The 20,684-nt window shown below is 41.5% G+C and overlaps 1 protein-coding gene across 1 annotated transcript in view; it reads right to left on the reverse strand.

The window, feature by feature from the left end:
• Positions 1-275: 275 nt before the first annotated feature.
• LOC107292955 (contactin-associated protein-like 2) overlaps positions 276-20,684 on the reverse strand; it is a gene marked incomplete at its 3' end in the record, with an annotated part of 310,658 nt that continues 290,249 nt past the window's right edge. Inside the window, exon 8 of the mRNA XM_015822086.1 lies at positions 276-540. Within this exon, the coding sequence (XP_015677572.1) occupies positions 276-540 (265 nt within the window). The remainder of the gene's footprint in view (positions 541-20,684) is intronic.

Here is a 20,684-nt window from a genome sequence, read left to right on the forward strand (position 1 = left end):
ACATATCATTTCTCCCAAAGTGATTGAATTCAGCTCCATTATAAACTTTTAACACTATACTCCAGACAGATAAACTTTGAACTATATTTTGGTAAAAAATAATTCAATATGTAAGAAATTCCCTTACAAAAGATAAAATACAACTTCTAGGTTTTCCGATCAAATCTAAAACAAACATTTCTGTAACCAAGTAACTTCCTACAAAGTAGGAAAGTTCAAAATCACATGAAGAAATACTTTGTAATCTAAAAAAAAAAAAGAGTTGCTATTCTTACCTGAAGATATCTTGATTTTATTCTTCTTCACTCCAGTAACATTGATATGGACATTGACTTTTCCCTCAGTCAAGTCAATCTGTATGCTACCCAATCCTTCAGCAAAATTGCTGAACAACAAAACTCCATTTGGATTCCATGTCCGAAATTGAAAGCTGACTGAGAATAATTCACGATTTGGATGGCCAGGCACTTCCAGGAAACTAGTAGCATTGAAAAATACTGGCACTGTTTGAGGCTCCACACAGGAAAAGCTTAAATTCCCCTATGTAAAAACAAAATGAAAAACACACACTTGTAAACCAAAATCCAATATCTTTCAACTGTGCTTACAAAAATAATGTCCTCATAGCTTTGCTAATAAAATAATTTGTATTGATCCAGTGAAATATAGAAATTTCAAAGGTATTAATTTATGGAAAATATGTAATAATCAAATAATAATGACAAGTATTATTCTCCCAAACTATTTTGACAATCCTTGGAATTACTAAATATTCTGAAATATCCAAGTATGCTACTGTACCTGGAAAGCAAAATGGAAACACAGATGTAATAAATATTTAATATTGTTCTTAGATATTTAATTTTTTTAAAAAGCACTTGCAACAACCTTGTTCAATTATTTTTAGTTTTGTAATACAAATGTGGAGACAGAGGCACAGAGCATCTTGCCCTGACAGTCTAGAATGTGTATCAAAGTGTCAGAATCCAATTATATTTCATTTCTAGCTACCTACTCTGATAAAAACCCATTTCTTACTCTCTCTGGATTCTGTCATACTACGAAAGGGGAGGAGGATAAGCAAGGGGGTTTTATGACTCTCACTTCCTTCATTAAACTACAAAGTGACTGGATGTTGATTCTCATCAAGAGGACTGACCATAACAATATGGCCATCGCCTTTCATCTACTCTCTCTGATTTTTGCCAGCAGTGAGGGAAAAGGAGGGAACAATGCAACGCCTGGGATCTGGGAAAAGAGAGGATGAGTGATTGTCACCCGGAAGAACTGTGGGGTGGGGGCTGCTTGGGAACACTTTAAAACATTGAAGGATGGGAGAGAATTCCCCAGATCCTGTCTAGCATGACTACAATTATTTTCTCTTAATAAAGATGCCTGTTGGAAGAGACATTCCAAGAGTTCTGTCTTCTTAAGATGTAAAGTGAGATGGGTCCTTACACAAAGTTTATACTCAGACTTCTGGCTAGTTGTTGTTGTGTTGCTATGTGCAAAGACATTAACAGTTGTATTTGGAAATCCTATAATATTTTAATCTTCTTATTTATGACTATGATATCACAGCTGGCAGTTTTTTAGGTGTTGTTGGCCATCATAGGCATTAAGCTCTTCGCAAGAACCTAAGATGTCATAATGTATCAACATAGATCCAAGTGGTGTCACATTGTTCAGTTGACAGAAATTTTATTGATGTGTAAATTTTGTAAGTGCCACCCAAGATTTTTTTGTTAATGGACTATCATGGCGATTTATGCCATAATCTTTTAATTTTTCAATTCTTTCAATTTGCAACATACTTTTTCAACCACAGAGCCTGTTAGGTCTCATGGTTAAGGCACCAAGCTAGAAACCAGGAGACTGTGAGTTTTAATCTTGCCTTAGTCGTGAAAGACAGCTCGGTGATTTTGGACCAGTCTTTCTCTCTCAGCCCAATTCACTTCATAGTGTTGTTGTGGGGAAAATTGGAGGAGGAGTGAATATTATGGTTTGCTGCTTTCAGTTATTTATAAAAACAATAATGGCAGAATATTAAATAGAAAAATAAAATAAATAAATACATTTTGATTTTTAGACCTTGATACTGTGTAATCTTCTCCAATTCTTTTCCTGAATGCCTGGAAAGCATTCAAGGATGCCACTGAGGATTTTCTTAGCAATTACAGAACACCAAACTACATTCAGGTAGTTGACAAACTTCTTATAGGTAACAAACCATGCAACATTTCATGGAAGATTCATTTTCTGCATTCACACTTGGACTTCCTTCCAAAAATATAGGTGCAATGATAAACATGATGAAAAGTTTCCACCAGGACATTGCCACAATGGAATAATCATTACTAGCTGACTATTTTTGGACACTGCAGTGAAATTCATTGTACATTATGTACAAATAAAAATCAGCAGCAAAACACTTTTAGTCCTGTTGAACTCATGCAGCATGTGAGAATCATTATGCAGTTAATAATAATAATAATAATAATAATAATAATAATAATAATAATAATAATAATAATAATAATAATAATAATACCCCAGTGAGGCACTACCTTGACATGGTTGTGGGACTTGTGTATTCTGAGGAAGATAAGAGCTATGCCAGAGGTTCAACCATACTGGATAGGTCTTATCAGAGGAGTCAGACAAAGAGTGTCTCTCCCATAAAAAATATGGTGAGACGTAAATTTCAGAATGCCATACTGGCTCGGATGTCGCCCGAGTTAACAAGGTCCGCACTAGATGTTGGAGTTCCTGGATATCTGGTGAAAAATGGGTTACAGGACTCAGGACTGTTGGCTGAGCAACCAGGGCCAGCAGCTGCAGAACTACTGGAAGAAAAGGTGTTTACCTGTCACAAATACACAGTAATTGAAAACAAAGAAATAATGATCTGTTGTTATAGATCAAGTCCAACAAGAAGAGGATATCTAAAATGAATGCACCAGTTCTGGAAAGAACAACATCCAGAATCAGAAATAACAGAACAGAGACTAGCAGATCAACGCCGATTTATAATATGAAATAAAGTATTCACAGAAACAGAATTGGACGAACGGCAAAGATTTACCCAGAGCAAAGAAATCAAAGCCTTGCCAGAAGTAATTCAGAATGTAGAGGCAAACCAGGGGGAGTTGGCAGTGAAGGAATCCAGCAGAGATATACAACTGTTCTCATTTGGAAACCAGGCACTTCTTCCTCAGGAAAAACTAACTAAAGAAATAAAAGAATTGAAACAAAGAATAACATCTAGAACAGAACAAAAACAACAGAATAAGGCTGCCTGCATTGAAGCTTGTTCGAAAGAAACAGCTAGCACAAGCATTAAAAGATGCAAATACTGCAATATCAAGTATAAACACCAATTCACTGCAAGAAACAAACCAACTAATGTACAGCACAGCTGCAGTTATAACTGAATACCTGGGATGCAAAATCAACAAAGAAGAAAAACAAACAATGCACCACAAAAATGGAAGGTTTGGCTAGAAAATAAGATCAGCAAATTAAGATCATATACAAGCAAGCTAGAACAGATGAAAGAAAAGAAGCGGAAGAACAAGAAGACCAAAGAATACCTAATCAAGAAATACCACTTAGAAACAAGGAAGATCAAGGAAGCACTGGAAATAATAAAGCAGCAAATAATAGCTATAGCCAGGAAAATCAGAAGATACGAAGCTCGAATCGCAAATTATAGGCAGAACCTCCAATTTCAATCCAATCAGAAATGTTTTTATCAATCCACCAATGGAGAAACTGCAATGAATCAGTCAGTACCTGACAAGGAAGAAACAGTGCAGTTCTGGAAGCAGATATGGGATAACCCAAAGAAATGCAACAAGGATGTGGCTTGGTTAAAAGAGGTGGATGCAAATAAAACAGAAATTGAAATGAAAGAACTAGTAATAACAACAAAAATGGTAGAAAAAAGAGCAAGGAAAATCAAAAATTGGTCAGCACCAGGTGAAGATGAACTGCATGGGTTTTGGTTGAAACATCTAACTGTTATACACCCAGTCATTGCCAAGCAGTTCAACAATATACTACAAGGAGGAGAAATTGAAAAGTGGCTAACAACTGGGAAAACCTACCTAATAATGAAAAATCCAGCAAAAGGGGCAACTACAAGCCAATTACCTGCTTACCAACAACTTTCAAATTGCTAACTGGTGTGGTAGCTGATGCAGTACAACAGCATCTAGTTGAAAACAATCTCTTTCCACCTGAGCAGAAAGGAAACTGCCCCAATAGCAGAGGAACAAAAGATCAACTCCTAATAGACAAAATGATCTTGGAAAACTGCAAGAAAAGGAAGACCAGCCTGAATGTGGCATGGATTGACTACAAAAAGGCATTTGACTCTTTGCCACATTACTGGATAATCAAGTGCCTAGAAATAACAGGAGTCAGTAGAAACATCAGAAAATGTGTGCAAAGATCAATGGCACAATGGAAGACACAGTTGCAGGTCAATGGTGAGAGACATCAAGAGAAGAATATTTCAAGGAGATTCATTATCACTATTACTATTTGTTATTGCACTGTTTCCTCTGTCAACAATACTGAATAACTCAGAACATGGCTATCAAACATCAAAAACATTTGCCAGACTATCCCACCTCCTTTACATGGCTGATCTGAAGCTGTATGGAAAAACATCATCTGAAATAGAATCCCTGCTCAACACTGTCCGTATATATAGCCAAGATATTACAATGGAGTTTGGCTTGGACAAATGTGCCACACTTACTATCAAACAAGGAAAAATAGTGAAAACTGAAGGAATCAAGATGCCCCACAAAAATAACATTAAGAGTCTGGATGAGGAAGATTACTACAAATATTTGGGTATCCTTTAAGCTGACAACATCAAACACACAGAAGTCAAGAAAAAGATTAGAGGTGCATACATCAAGAGAGTGAAGAAGATCTTAAAATCCAAACTCAATGGAGGAAATACCATAAAGGCAATCAACACCTGGGCAATTCCAGTCATTAGATACACAGCTGGAATAGTGGACTGGACTCAAGCAGAACTAAAATCAATGGATAGGAAGACCACAAAAATAATGACAATGAATCATGCCCTTCATCCACCTAGTGACATGCACTGAAATTAGTATATCAGAAAGGCTTACTGACTACTGGAGAGACCAAGCTGGCCTACAAGAAAGACCAAATTTAGAACAGAATGGAGGCATGGGAAGACAAAGCACTACATGGCCAGTACATTAAAAAAAAATAGCTGGGAAAGCAGATAAAAACAAGAGTGGGCAATGGCTAAGAGCAGGAAAATTGAAGAAAGAGACCAAGAGACTAATTCTGGCTGCACAAAACCAAGCCTTAAGGACAAAATGCCAAATCCAGTCTGAACATCTGGCTGATTGTGCGATGATTCAATAATAATAATAATAATAATAATAATAATAATAATAATAATAATAATAATAATAATAATAATAATAATAATAATAATAATAATAAAGTTGGAACGGACCTTGGAGGTCATCTAGTCCAACCCCCTGCTCAGGCAGGAAACCCTATACCATTTCAGACAAATGGCTGTCCAATCTTTTCTTAAAAACTTCCAGTGTTGGAGCATTCACAGCTTCTGGAGGCAGGTTGTTCCACTGATTAATTGTTCTAACTGTCAGAAAATTTCTCCTTAGTTCTAGGTTGCTTCTCTCTTTGGTTAGTTTCCATCCGTTGCTTCTTGTCCTGCCTTCAGGTGCTTTGGAGAATAGCTTGACTCCCTCTTCTTTGTGGCAGCTCCTGAGATATTGGAACACTACTATCATGTCACCCCTTCTCCTTCTCTTCATTAAACTAGACCATAAGTCAGCAACCTGCAACTCCGGAGCCGCATGAGGCTCTTTGAGCCTTCCCCTGCGGCTCCCAGCCTCCTCTGCCATTTGCAGAGAGAGACAGAGCTTCTCTCTCTCTCTCTCTCTCTCTCTCTCTCTCTCTCTCTCTCTGTGTGTGTGTGTGTGTGTGTGTGTGTGTGTGTGTGTGTGTGTGTGTAAAAGAGAGTAGCCTCAACCTGTTCCAAGGAGTGGGGCTCTTCCCTTTGCTGCCTCTCTGCAGGAAGCAGGAAGGGCAGGAGAGAGCTAGCAAGCCTAGCTATGCTGACTCAGGAATTCTGGGAGTTGAAGTCCATGAGTCATAAAAGAGCCGAGGTTGCCTCTCCCTGAGCTAGCCCAATAAGAATCTGTGTCAGCTTGTTGGAGAACAGCTTGAAAACAGCTTGCCAGGTGAGCAGAAGATCAGAGAGAGGGAGAGAGATGGGGGGAGAGAGGAAGAGAGAGGGAGAGAAAGAGAGAGAGGGGGGGGGGAGGAAAGAGAGGGAGAGGAAAGAGAGAGGGAAAGAGAGAGAGGGAGAGAGGGAGAGAGGGAGAAAGAGAGAGAAAAGAGAGAGAGAGAAAGAGAGAGAGGGGGGAAGGGAGAGGGAGAAAGAGAGAGGAAAGAGAGAGAGAGAGAAAGAGAGAGGGGGGAAGGGAGAGATAGACAGAGAGAGACACGGAGACTCTTTTGACATCTAAAATGAAGATAACACTGCATATATCCTTTTTTACCTTTATGAGATATAATATATAGATATAATATCTTGAGTTTGGTGCACCCTGTCTGCCCAAATATGGGAGAAAGGAATCTTTTGTATGTCTGGTTGAAAAGAACTAAAAAGTTCGAAATGGCTATTCCAGTTCTCCCTTAATTCTTTGTTAGCAATCCAAATTTTGAAAAACATATATGTGTGTGTGTGTGTGTGTGTGTGTGTGTGTGTGTGTGTGTGTGTGTGTGTGTATATTCAATACTACACAATCTTCGAACTCCGGGCTGAGCACTCAGGGTTGGCACTGTTGGTGCTTCTCCATTGCTACCTCTCCTCTCTTTCTTACCCTGCTGATTCATCCACTGTTCTTGCCTTCCCCTCACTATCCTTAGGGCCCAGAAGTGCCAACCCTGAGCGCCCAGCCCAGAACGATTGCAAGGAGACAACCGGTGGATGCAAGGATAGGATTGGCAGAGATGAGAAGGAGTGAATTCAGGAGTGAGCTGGCAGGCAGCCCAGCTGATTGCACAGAGATGGGACAAAAGGACGGGGTAGAGCTGCAAGCACGCAAACCCAGACATGAAGGGAAACAGGAGAGAAGAGGACTCATGATGACAAATAGTGGAGGACAAGAACAACAAACAGACAAATGGAATGGAGGAGAGGGGAACAGCAGTGTAAGGGCACTTGGGATACTGGACTCGGATCCACGCCCCAAAGTGAGTGCGGGGGAGTGGTTAGTAGGCATACCAACAGTAACAGCACCAGGAAGGAGAGGAAGGATAAGGAGGGGAGAGAGAGAAGTTGTGGAACTGGAGTGCAAACAAGGAGAGTTGGGACATTTAAGGCAATTACAGTCAGTTAGGACGAATGGCCCTATCACGCAGTCAAGGTGTAAAAAACTAGGATAGCAAGGCTTATAAGAGATCTTTCTCCACCCCAATGCTTTAGTCTGAAGATGCTGGCAGTGGACTAGCAAAAGCTAAGTTTGTTTTAACATTGTAAATAGTTGTTTTTATTGTTTTAAAATTTTAACAATAAACAGCTGATTTATATTTATCCTGGAGTTCGAAGATTGTGTAGTATTGAATAGATATGCCCGGGATTCAGATTTTTGGCGACGTTTCGACGAAGTCCCATTTGTCATCTTGAGGCTGGTGTCTTCAGCTTCGTGCTTCTAGGAGTAATGTGTGATCGCAGCTGTTTCTTCCTTTTAACTGACAGTGGGGTTTGAACTGATTGGGTGGGAGCTTGGCTGTGTTCTGATTGGATGGAGGTGTGTTCTGATTGGTTAAGGAGCTTGGCTGTGCTCTGATTGGATGGGGGGTTGACTGTGCTCTGATTGGATGGGGGAGAGAACCCGAATGACCAAAGACCCATATATATATATATATATATATATATATATATATATATATATATATATATATATATATATATATATATATATATATATNTATATATAGTAAAAAAGGATATATGCAGTGTTATCTTCATTTTAGATATCAAAAGGGTTTTGCAGCTCCCAGTGTTTTGTTTTCGGTGGGAAACGGGTCCAAGTGGCTCTTTGAGTGTTTTGGGTTGCCTACCCCTGAACTAGACATACTCAAATCCAGCAACCATTCCTTATATGTTTTAGCCTCCAGTCCCCTGATCATCTTTGTTGCTCTTAACTGTATGCTTTCTAGAATCTCAACATCATTTTTTACATCGTGGTGACGAAAACTGGATGCAGTATTCCAAGTGTTCTGTTTTTGAAGTAAAGGCATTGAGACGAGACAGGAATAACCACAATCTTCTCTTTATTATTCTCCAACAGAACCAAAACAAAATGGCACGGATTCCTTTATATACCCCTTCACAGGGACAGTGTCAGCCAATCAATGCAACGGATTCTCCCACCTTGCATGTGCACAATAGGCTGGAGAGAGCCTGTCTGGTCCCGGGCAACCATGTGGTCTGCCCGGGGCTCTCTGCAGCTTTCTGCACCTGCTGAGTCACTCAGCAGACCCAGGACATAACACCCCTCCCTTCTTATTTCAAAACAAAATATTTAATATTTTACAATACTATAAATCTAATACCTTGTCAATCCTTTATCTCCCCACAAGGATATTTACTGTTTTGCATTCTATAACCAAACACTTGTTCTTTTGAGTACATTCTTATTTCTAAGTACCCTTAAACCTGCCCACCTACTGACAGGAGTCTTACATAGTCCTGTAAGTGCTTGGGTGGACCTCTGGCTCACTCTGACCTTTGTGGAGCGGTTGTGACTGCCTGGCCTGCAAGCTCACCTGCCAGGCTCAGCAGACCAGGACTTTGATGCCCCCTTGACTCAGGTGACCCTCCATCCTGCTGACTGGCCGGATCCTGTGAACCCAGACCAGAGTTCCTTGGTGGGGTGGAATTCCCCAAGTTCACAATGGACCCCTCTTGGGAGCACTGTCTCATGAACCCAAGACCAGCAGATGGAATGGCCTGAAAAGCCAGTTGTGAGCAATGTCCCATGGACCCGGTGCCAGAGTCAGGAGCTGCCCCATTGGCAAAACCCCCTACTGGTGCCTGTGAAGTTCTGCTTTCGCAGAGAGACTGTGGTCCACGATTGTAATCATGGTCCTCCGCCCCCCTGAGAGCAAAATCAGGAGCAGAAGTGTGTCTGGGAAGCCTCCAGCGCAGTTGGTCGATGTGACGATGGAGCACCTGACCATCATCCAAGGACACTTCATATGACAGCGGCCCAGTGACTTTGCAGACCACTACTGTCACCCAGAGATGTCCAGGTCCATAGTTCCTTGCCCAGACCGGGTCACCCACCTGTAGTCTCCTAGGTGCCCGCGGCTGTGACACCTGTGAAGCCACCCGATCTGGGTGCAACCTGTCCAGTTTGGTAATGAGTCTGTGACCCCAGCGAAGTTCAGCTGGGCTCTTTCCAGTGGCTGTGCAAAGTGTGGTGTGGTGGCAAAGAAGAAAGTCAGCTAACCTGTGATGCCAGCTTCCGTGAGTGATTCTCTTTAAAACATCTTTGGTTGTGCGCACCATATGCTCAGCTTGTCCGTTGGATGCAGGATGAAACGGTGCTGAAGTGGCATGAAGGATCATGTTGGCCTGTAGAAAAACCTGAAACTCAGAAGAAATGAATTAGGGTCCGTTGTCGGAGACAAGGACATCTGGAAGTCCATGAGAGGTGAAGATCCCTCTCAACACCTGGATGGTCCTGGCAGTAGTAGTGGAGGAGATTGGAACGACCTCTAGCCACTTGGAATGGCTGTCCATGAGGAGAAGGAAGTATTGCCCCTGAAAGGGGCCAGCGTAGTCGATATGAACCCTCAACCAAGGGGTGAGTGTCTCCTCCCACCTATGTACAGGAGCCTGAGGCATTTCAGGCCTAGACTGTTGGCAAACAGTACACCCATGGACCTGGGCCTCGATCTCTTTATCGAGCCCTGGCCACCAAAGATGGCTGTGTGCAAGCGCCTTCATCCGGACAATTCCCGGATGTCCCTCATGCAGAGAGAGCAAGACTCTAGTCCTCAATGAGGCTGGGATCACTACCCTGCTACCCTATAGGACACAAACCTTGAAGGTGGATAGCTCATGCTTCCTCTTCCAGAAACTCTGGAACTCTGTGCCAGGACACGTGTCAGGCCATCCTGACAGCACCCATGTCAGCATGCGTGTTAGCGTGTGATCAGTGGCTGTTTCTGCAGCCACGTCCCTAGCATTGAGGGGAGACTCAGGCAATTCCTGAATGGAAAGTATGTGGTGAGCTGGAGCAGGATTTGACTCTACTAGCTGTAGAGGTAATCTGCTGAGGACATCTGCATGGCCCATTTCTTTGCCTGGTTTGTGAACCAGCGTGTAGTCATATGCAGAAAGGAAAATAGACCATCTCAGCATTCTAGAAGAAATTATGTGTGGGGTTTGCTTGTTGGTTGTAAACAACCCAAGCAGTGGCTTATGGTCTGTAAAGACCCTGAAGTGGCAACCATATAAAAAGTCATGGAACTTTTTTATGCCAGCCACAATGGCCAAGGCTTCCTTATCTATCTGTGCGTAATTACGTTCAGCAGATGATAGGGTCCTCAAATAGTAGGCTACAGGGACTTGTGTCCCATCAGCCTTCAAGTGATTTAACACAGCCCCAATCCCATGAGAGGATGCATCACAGGCTATGCACACAGGCAGTTGCTCATTGAAATGTGCTAGAACCGCATTTGAAGACAGCAAGGCCTTGACCTCTGCAAAACTCCTTTCGTGGACTTTTGTCCACTGCCATGGAGCCTGTTTATCCAAGAGCCGGTGTAACGGCTCAGCCACTGCAGCCTTTCTGGCAACCTAAACAGACGGCAGCAATGTGGCCTTGCCTGCCACATGCCCAGCAAACAGTAGAACGGAAATGGCAATCGGAGTGCTTGTGGCATCCTCCACATCCGAAACACTGAGGGAATGTAGTTGCCTTGTCTTTGCACTCTTGAGGCTTTATCTCCGCTGGCTGCTGCAATCAGTCAACCTCCATCTCAGGATCTTGTTCGGATACTTCTTGAGCGAGCTCTTGATGGATGGAGATGAAATTGGAGGGTTCTTGGCGAGCCGCAACACCTTCAACCGCTCCGTCCACAGCTTCTTCGGCTGAAATTTCTCTCAAAGCATCTTGGAAAGAGACGTCTTCCTTTGCGAAGATCTTCTGTTGCAGCTCACAACTTCTTAGTCCACAAACTAAACGATCCCGAAGTCTCTCTTCCAGGTCCTTGAATTCGCATGGCCTAGCTGCTTGTCATAACGCCACAATAAATTCCGCAGCAGACTCACCAGGCCTCTGGTCCCTCTGCTCGAATGTGTTTCACCATGTAATCACTGAAAGCTTCAGTTCAAAGTGTCCTCGCAACATCCTCTTCAGCTCAGCATAAGCAATGGATTTAAGTGGTGCTGGGGTGACCAGATTCTCCGCAATATCGAAAGTCTCTTGCCCACAGATACACAGTAGCGTAGCAGCTTTAAGACAGTCCTCCTGAACTTGGTTTACCTGAAAGTAGTTCTCTACCCTGGCCACGTAAGAACTCTAACATTCCGGATGAGCTGTGTCGAATTCCGACAGACGGCCTATTTTGGACATCATTACTGCCCGGTAGCCTCGTCCACGCCTTGTGCTGCAAGGCTTGAGAAGGGGTCCCTTTTGCCGAGCTCTTCTCCAGGGTTCTCGTACTGGCAGGCAGAGTCGCACTCTCTGGACGCCAAACTTCCCAGTGCTTCAGGCCTTCCGTGGTGAGTCAGCTTATCTTCTTTCATTGTTTCCCTTGCAGCACATCCCACCTTCGTCACCAATGTTCTGTTTTCGAAGTAAAGGCATTGAGACAAGACAGGAGTAACAACAGTCTTCTCTTTATTACTCTCCAACAGAACCAAAAGAAAATGCCACGGATTCCTATATATACCCCTTCACAGAGACAGTGTCAGCCAATCAATGCAACGGATTCCCCCACCTTGTGCGTGTGCAATAGGGAGACAGCCTGTCTGGTCCCGGGCAACCACGTGGTCTGCCCGGGGCTCTCTGCAGCTTTCTGCACCAGCTGAGTCACTCAGCAGGCCCAGGACATAACACGAAGTGTGGCCTTCCAAGGCATTATCACTTCACGTGATCTTGATTCTATCCCTCTGTTAATGCAGCCTAGCACTGTGTTGGCTTTTTTGGCAGCTGCAGCACACTGCTGGCTCATATTTAAGTGATTGTCCACTAGGACTCCAAGATCCCTCTCACAGTTGCTACTATTGAGCAAGGTACCACCGATACTATTCCTGTGCATTTGTTTTTTCTAATACATTATAGTCATTAAAGGTTAATTTCATATTTCTTAGTCTTATAGGACTATGTCCTATATAATATAGTCATTCTAATATTATGTTTGTATTCCAGTTTTTTGTATAAATTGTATTAATTTATAATATAGTGTTAGAAATAAGTTGGGGTCAGGGTTTGGGTTGAGGTTTGGGTTAGAGTTAGGATTAGGGTTAGGGTTGGGGTTGGGATTTTTCCAAATAACATTTTCAATATTTAGCAAACAGCATAATGTCTGGGTTCATGTGTTAACAAACAATAATAGATAATAGTTAATTATCATAAACAATATGTTAATTAATCGCTCGATAGTCTTCTTCATGCTAATATATATTCAAAGTTACACATCACATTCCTTTCTCTCTAACTCGTTTTTGTAGCCATTGATAGAAATTATCCCATGTTCTAAAATACACTGAGTCTTCTTTCTCTTTTATCTTTAAAGTCAATCTATCCATTTCTGCACATTTTTAAATTTTCTTAATTAGTACTTCTTCAGCTGGTAAATTTTCATTTTCCAATATTGGGCAAATACAATTCTTGCTGCAGTTAGTACGTGTAGTTAGTACGTGCAGTTAGTACGTGTAGAATTAAATATGCAATTTTTCTTGTAATTTGCTCCTATTATTCCTAACAAAAATCATTTTGTTTTAAAGTCTACTTGTTTTTTAGTCATTTTCTCCAATCATAAATGTATTTTAACCCAAAATCTTTTAGCTTTAGGGCATGTCCACCAGATATGATAATAAGTACCTGGTCTTTATTTGCATTTCCAACAGTTGTTTGAAGTATTTTTAAACATTTTTGCTAATCTCACTGATGTCATAAGTCATCTGTAAAACATTTTATAAAAGTTTTCTTTATATGCCACTGCTTTAGTTAATTTAACATTTTTTCCCATAACTTTTGCCAGTCTTCTAATTCTATATTATATCCAAGGTTCTTTGTCCATATTATCATTGTTTCTTTTACTTGTTCTCCCTCCATCTTTAAGTTTAACAGAAATTTATAGAGTTTCTTAATCAACCTTTCATCTGTTTTTAACAGTATCTGATCAAATTCTGTCTGTTCTTTATAGAATCCCATTGTGTTAGCTTCTTTTTCATATCTCGTTTGAATTTGCAACTATGGCCACTGTTCTGTTTCTTGCTGGGTTCAGCATTGAAGAGGCAGGAGTAGTAAACAGGTACTTCTTTATTGAAGACAAAACAGAACTCAAACAAAGATGGCTCTGCCCCTATTTATACATTCAGCTTGGGGCGGTGTCAGCCAATGAATGCACCGTATTTTCCCGCTCAAATGCATACTGATTAACCTTGCAGACAGCAAATCTGGCTAGCAGGCCACGTAGTCTGCTAACGGTCCCAGTGCAGCTCCCTGCACCTGTTTCACAAGTTTAAGCTCAGTACATTACAGCCACCATTGTCCAAAATATCTTTATAGGTCACAACTTTATCATAGTTAATTAAATTTGGGTAAGCAAAAGCTTCCATTGTTGAAAGCCATCCAGATATCTTAGTATAAATTGTTTCTTTTATTTTTTCCCATTCTGAAAGAAGTGCATTTCTTATAAAATGGTTTTCAAAGTATCTATGTATTTTATTCTTTCCATACCACAGAAAGACATGCCAACCAATTTGTAGGTCATGCCCCTCTAGGTACAATAGTCTTTTGTCTCTAAGCATTATCCATTCTTTAAGCCACGTTAAAATTGTTGCTTGGTAGTATAACATTCAGTCCGGCAGTCCAAATCCTCCACTTTCTTTTGCTTCTTGTAGCATTTTCAATCTAATTCTAGCTTTTTTTCCTTGCCAAATAAATTTCAATATTGTTCTATTCAGTTCATCAAAAAAGCCTTTTCCCAGCCTTACAGCAATCATTTGAAATAAAAAGAGTATTTTTGGTAAGATACTCATTTTCACTGTTGCTATTCTCCCCAACATTGAAAGTTGGAAGTTTTTCCACTTTTCCAAATCCAATTTTATTTGTTTTAGAAGTCTTACATAGTTATCTTCTTTTATTGTTACACATCTTGCTGTTAGGTAAATTCCCAAATATTTAACTTTTTAAACTATTTGAAGATTTGAGTTTTTTTTGTTAGTTGATTTTTTTGTTTTTCTGTTAGGTTCTTTGTTAGCACTTTAGTCTTTTCTCTGTTTATTGTCAACCCTGCCACTTCTCCAAATTTTTCTATTTTCTCCATTAGTTTAGTGCTTGTTTCCAATGGATCTTCCAATATGAAAAATAGATCATCTGCAAATGCTTGTCATTTATATTTTTCATCTTTTATCTCCAGTCCTTTAATTTCTATATCTTGTCTAATGTTTCTATTCAATACTTCCAGTGTTAGTATAAATAGCAATGGAGATAATGGGCATCCCTGTCTTGTGTCTTTTTTAATGTTAAAGTTTTCTGTAAGATCTCCATTTACAATTATTTTGGTTGTTTGTTTACAATAAATTGTTTTAATTACATTTATAAAGTTTTTCCAAAGTCCATTTCCATGAATTGTCAGTTTACATTGTCAAACACCTTCTGTGCATCAAGGAATATTAAAGCCATCTGTTTCCCTGAATGAATTTCATAATACTCTAACACAGAGCTTTTCAACCTTTTCACCAATTGTAACACTTTTAGAATATGGCAATATTCAAGTACCACCAGTTGCCTAGCAAGGTGTCAAAAACTTGATGACTAAAAAAAAAAATATGGAAAAAAGTGATAAAGTACAGGTAGTCCTCACCCCCCTTTAATATCCTCTCTTCTCTCACCCCCTTTAATATCCTCTCTTCTCTCACCCCCTTTAATATCCTCTCTTCTCTCACCCCCTTTAATATCCTCTCTTCCCCCACCCCTTTAATATCCTCTCTTCCCCCATCCCCTTTAGTATCCTCTCTTCACCCACCCCCTTTAATATAATCTCTTCCAACTTCTGGTTTGCTGTGTGGCCACCATGGACAGCTGGGAAACTTTCTCTACCCCATTCAGTTTTGCATCGCTGAGGGCCCCTGAAAAGGGCTGAAAGTCACCCCAAAGAGGCAACCAGCAAGGAGGGGCTCTCGCTGAATCACGGGAGAGCAGCAACTCTTTCGTTAGAGCTGCCGATCCCTCCAAATCGGTGGACGAAAGGACCGGCCATAGAAATATGGCTTGTCTCTAGGCTGCAGACAGCCGAAGTACACTTTCCATCAGGCAACCTTTAAAGCAGCGCAGAAGAAACTGGGTGAGATTTACCTCTTTTACACCCTAATTACTTTCTGTACCTGCATAAGCTGCTAAGCATTTTCCCCCCTGTGGTGAGGGAAGGGAGATTTTAGCCCTCCCTCTAGAAAGAGCGGCGACCGACTATCCAGGGGAGTTTTAAAATGTTGAAAAAATAACTGGATCCCAATTGGAATTTTATTTCCTAAAGCTTATGGACTGAAAAAAAATTTACTCTTTATTTTTTACTATCTATTTCTGTTAAAAATTTTGGTTTTTCCTTACAAACAAGAAGAAAAACTGAAAAGATTAAAAAAAATTCTGGGACTCAATGGGAAACTTTAAAGGGTAGAGGCGACACCATGTGGTCAAACTTGGTATCTCAATCTGTTATTCTTCAGGGGCTTGGCTGACAGCCCAGAAAACAGATAAGATATATGTAACCTTGAAATTTTTGAAACAACACCTGTGAAAATCTCTGCTGTGCTTCTTATTCAGAAAAAAACCCTTTTTCTTTCTTTTGGATTTCCTAATTTTAATGCCTCTAGTCTAAAATACCAATATGGAAGAAGATCAGGAACAGAATCTCCTTATGGATAAAGATCAACAAATTCTTTTAATGTGGAAAACAATTATTCAAACTCTCATCACAACTGATGAAGAATTAAGAGGCTACAGAAAAGAACAAAAAGGCAGCTTGGATATGAAAGCCCAAACTTTGACCATACCTAAAGAACCATCTATACCAGTGGTTCTCAACCTGTGGGTCGAACGACCCTTTCACAGGGGTTGCCTAAGACCATCGGAAAACACATATTTCCGATGGTCTTAGGAACTGAGACACCGCTCCTCTATCTCCTTGCCCTCCTCTTCCTCCTCCCCTTCTTCCTTCTGCTGCCCCCCAGGTGGCTCGGGTAGGTGCAGGGACAAGAGGGGTGCCTGGGGGGAGCAGCCAGGCTGGTGGAGGGGCTGGCAGGGGCCGTGCGGCACCAGCCCCCACCGCAACTCCATCGGATGGGCGGAGGGTGAGGCCGGGCAGCGTGGAGTCCTGGCTGGGGCAGCGACAGCGGTTTCCTCACCCTCCTCCTTTCCTTCTTCCTTCTGGTGCCCCCTGGGCACTGGGACAAGAAGGGTGCCTGGGGGGGAGCAGCCAGGCTGGCAGAGGGGCTGGCAGGGGCCGCGTGGCACCAGCCCCCATCTCAGCTCCATCGGATGGACGGAGGGTGAGGCCGGGCAGCACAGAGTCCCGGGAGGGGTGGCGACTGGGCCGGGGGTGGCAGGGACCCCCGATGATGCATCCGTGCCGCCGCCACCACCGGAGCCACTGCCTCCCATCCTGCTCCCCCTCCCTGCCCGTTCGGCTCAGGATGTGGCGGAGGCCGGGCCGGGGGCGGTGGGGACTCCCAACGATGCTGCCATAAGAGAGAGAGAGAGAGAAAGAGAGAGAGGAAAGAGAGAGAAACAGAGGAAAAGAGAGAGGAAAGAGAGAGAGAAAGAGAAAGAGAGAGGAAAGAGAGAGAGGGAGAGGAAAGAGAAAAAAGAGAGAAAGAGAGAGAGAGGGAGAGGAGAGAGAGATGAAAGAGGGAGGGGAAAGAGGAAAGAGAAAGGAAAGAGAGGAAAGAGAGAGATAGAGAGAGACCCTTTTGACGTCTAAAATGAAGATAACACTGCATATATCCTTGTTTACCTTTATTTTATATATACACACACAAACACAGATACATACATACATACATACATACATATATACATACATACATACATTAAAGGTAAAAAAGGATATATGCAGTGTTATCTTCATTTTAGATATCAAAAGGGTTTTGCGGCTCCCAGTGTTTTGTTTTCGGTGGGAAACGTGTCCAAGTGGCTCTTTGAGTGTTTTGGGTTGCCTAACCCTGTCCTGCACTGCTTCACGGCCCTTTCCGTGGAGGAGGCTGAACTAAGCTCTGCCGGCGCTGTCGCCCTCTTGGCTCTCTCTCTCTCTCTCTCTCTCTCTCTCTCTCTCTCTCTCTCTCTCTCTTTCTCTCTCTCTCTCCCTCTCCCACTCCCACTCCCACTCCCTCTCCCAGCCTGGGCGCTTCTCCAACCAGGCTGGGCAGAGCCAGCGGAGCAGCCTTCCTGCTCCCCCTCCCTGGCCAGCTGGATGGGGGGTTGGGGGTCACCACAACATGAGGAACTGTATTAAAGGATCGCGGCATTAGGAAGGTTGAGAACCACTGATCTATACAAAATACAATAGAAAAAATGGAACATTTAAATACCATGACAGAAAAATTAACTGCTCAACAAATACAAACAGTGTTAAATATTGAAATGAAAAGAAATTTTGATCACCAATTCAAGAAATTCAAAAATTAGCAGAAAATAAGGATATCATATTGTATTATTAATTTGTTGATATAGAGGGTGAGAAGTTAAATAGATAAGACGTGTATTCTGAATATTAGATTTTGTAAGGAATGGTGATAGAGGAATTGTGAGTATTTAAAATCTTTGGAATGATAAATATCAAACGTTAAATTTAAATATTGGTGGAAATTAAAATTGGAAAAATTTATTAGATCATTGATTGTTTAAAAGATTGTATGTTAAAACAATTAGAATGTATATAAACTAAAAACTATTGATATATGTAAGAAAGTTATGTTTTATGTGATTGACACAATAAGAATTGTTTTAATTTACATATGAACAGTATATATTAAGGGGAAGAGAGAGGAAATGTTTACGGTAGTAGTTTGAAATCTGTACTAATGATATCTGTATATAATTGAATTATTACAACCCAGCCGCCACGTTGCTTTTCAAATATGTGAATGTTATACTAGAAAATCAATAAAATTTGTTAAAAAAATATCATCTCTTCCCCCACACCTTTTAATATCATCTCTTCCCTCTCTTCCCTCAACTGCCTGTGCGGGTGCAGAAGCTGAGGCAGAGGAGAGCGCAGCGGTGCATTCTCCTCACTGCTCGGAGCGGCCAGGTGAGACAAACTGGTGACTTGACAAACCTGCCTGTGGCTCACGTGCATGTGCTCTCCTCTGCCTCAGCCTCTTCGTGCGCACAGGCAGATTCGGCATGTCACCAGTTAAACTTGCCTGGCCGCTCCACGCAGTGAGGAGAATGCACCACTGCCTGCCGAAACCAGGCTGGGGTCTGGGTGGCATAGCGCAGGTAACATGAACTCACATGCTGTTCACAGCGTCCCCTCCCCCAGAGTCCACAGGTGTGTGAAAAGGGCAAGGGCTATTTTCTGGTCTTCAGGGGATGCCTGTTTTTTTTCCCTCCCTCATTACAATTTTTTCCCGCCACTCTGCTCTTAACACTGTGCAGCTCTTGTCCAGCAATTTACAGTGGCCTTTCAAGCCATGGCCACTGGCAGCCTGTCCCCCTCCCCTTGTCCCTTCTTGGGCATGGAGGGGGGAGGGAAGGGACAAAGAGGGAAAGAAGGAAGGAAGGAAGGGAGGGAGGGAGGGACAATGAGAGGGAGGGAAGGATTCTCATGCTGCGACCCTTCCCTAGCTGCGTTTCTTACCTGTTTGTCACTACCACCCGTGTGCAAACCCGGCCTGTTTTTTGTCCTCTTTTCTCTCACCCCTCCTCCTCCTCCTTCTTTTACTTTTGTTGCAGCTCCAGCTGACTGTTCCTCCTCCTCCTCTCAAGGCTGCATCTTCTTTTTTTTCTCCCTCTTCCACCCAAACTGCCTCCTTTTATAGCCTCTCCTATATCTGCCCCCCTCCTTCTCCTTTCTCTCTGGGTGTGCCGGAAGTGCTGATCCTGGGGCCTTTGCCTCACCCCAGCAGCCTTACAGCTCCCGAGGACTCTCTCAAGGCAAGTCCTGTGCTGTGCCACTTTGGCTTGTTCCCTCCCCCTCTACCCTAGGCTGAGCTGGGCAGGGCCGTGTACCACCTGCCACTGTACCACAGGTGGTACGCATACCACCAATTGAAAAGCCCTGCTCTAACACATCAAGAATCATTCTTAAATTATTTTTTATCTGTCTTTTAGGTGGTAAATCATTTTCGTCTGAATGTATAAATTCAATCAAAAATTTCTTTAGTCTTTCTGCTATTATTGAGGCAAAAATTTTATAGTCTGCATTTAATAGTGATATTGGTCTATAGTTTTTTATTTGCGTTAAATCGGAGTCTTCTTTAGGTATTAAAGTAATATTGGCTTCAGTCCATGTATTTGGTATTTTAGCCTCCAGAAATGTTTCGTTACACAGTTCTTTCAAGATCTGACTTAATACATCTTGTAATGATTTATAAAACTCTGCATGTAATCCATCTGGACCAGGAATCTTATCATTTTTTTGCCTTTTTATAGCCTCTATAATCTCCATCATTGATATTTTTCCATTTAATATATTTTGAATATTCTCTGAAATTTTGGTAAGTCTGCTTTTTTTAAAATACTGTTTTATTTTTTCTTTTGGAATTTCCTCTGCCTTGTAAAGTACCTCATAATAATCTTTAATAATGTTTTTAATGATTTTGAAACTGTAATTCTCCTTTTGGATCTTGCAGCTTAGTTATCAAATTTTTCTCTTTTTCTTTTTTCAGTCTATATGCTAACCATCTTCCCGGCTTGTTGGCGTTTTCAAAGAAATTCTGTTTAGCCCTTTTAATCTGTTGAGCCATTATTTCCATCTCGGCTAGATTTAATTTATGTTTTATTATCTCCATTTGTTTCTTAAGTATTTTCTTTTGTGGATCTATTTATACTTCTGATTCTAACATTCTGAATTCTTCCTTCAACTTTAACTGTTGTTGTTTCTTTTCTTTATTCTTTTTAGGAATATAAACTATAGCCAACCCTGTGAAATATGCTTTAGCTGTGTCCCACACATTTTGAAGCAATGTTTCTTCTTTCTTGTTTATTTTGAAGAAGAAATCCATTTTCTTTGTCGCTAGTTGTAGAAATTCTTTTTCTTTCAATATAGATTTATTCAAGGACCATCTTAATTTTTTCTTAGTTCCTCTCCAAGTCATCTTTATTGGGTTATGATCTGCCCAAACATTAGTTCTATCTCAATTTCTTGTATCATCATATTAAGTTCCAAAGATGTCCATATCA

Source organism: Protobothrops mucrosquamatus, unplaced genomic scaffold (assembly GCF_001527695.2).
Source record: "Protobothrops mucrosquamatus isolate PMUCROS unplaced genomic scaffold, P.Mucros_1.0 scaffold1460, whole genome shotgun sequence".
Classification (NCBI taxonomy): domain Eukaryota; kingdom Metazoa; phylum Chordata; class Lepidosauria; order Squamata; family Viperidae; genus Protobothrops; species Protobothrops mucrosquamatus.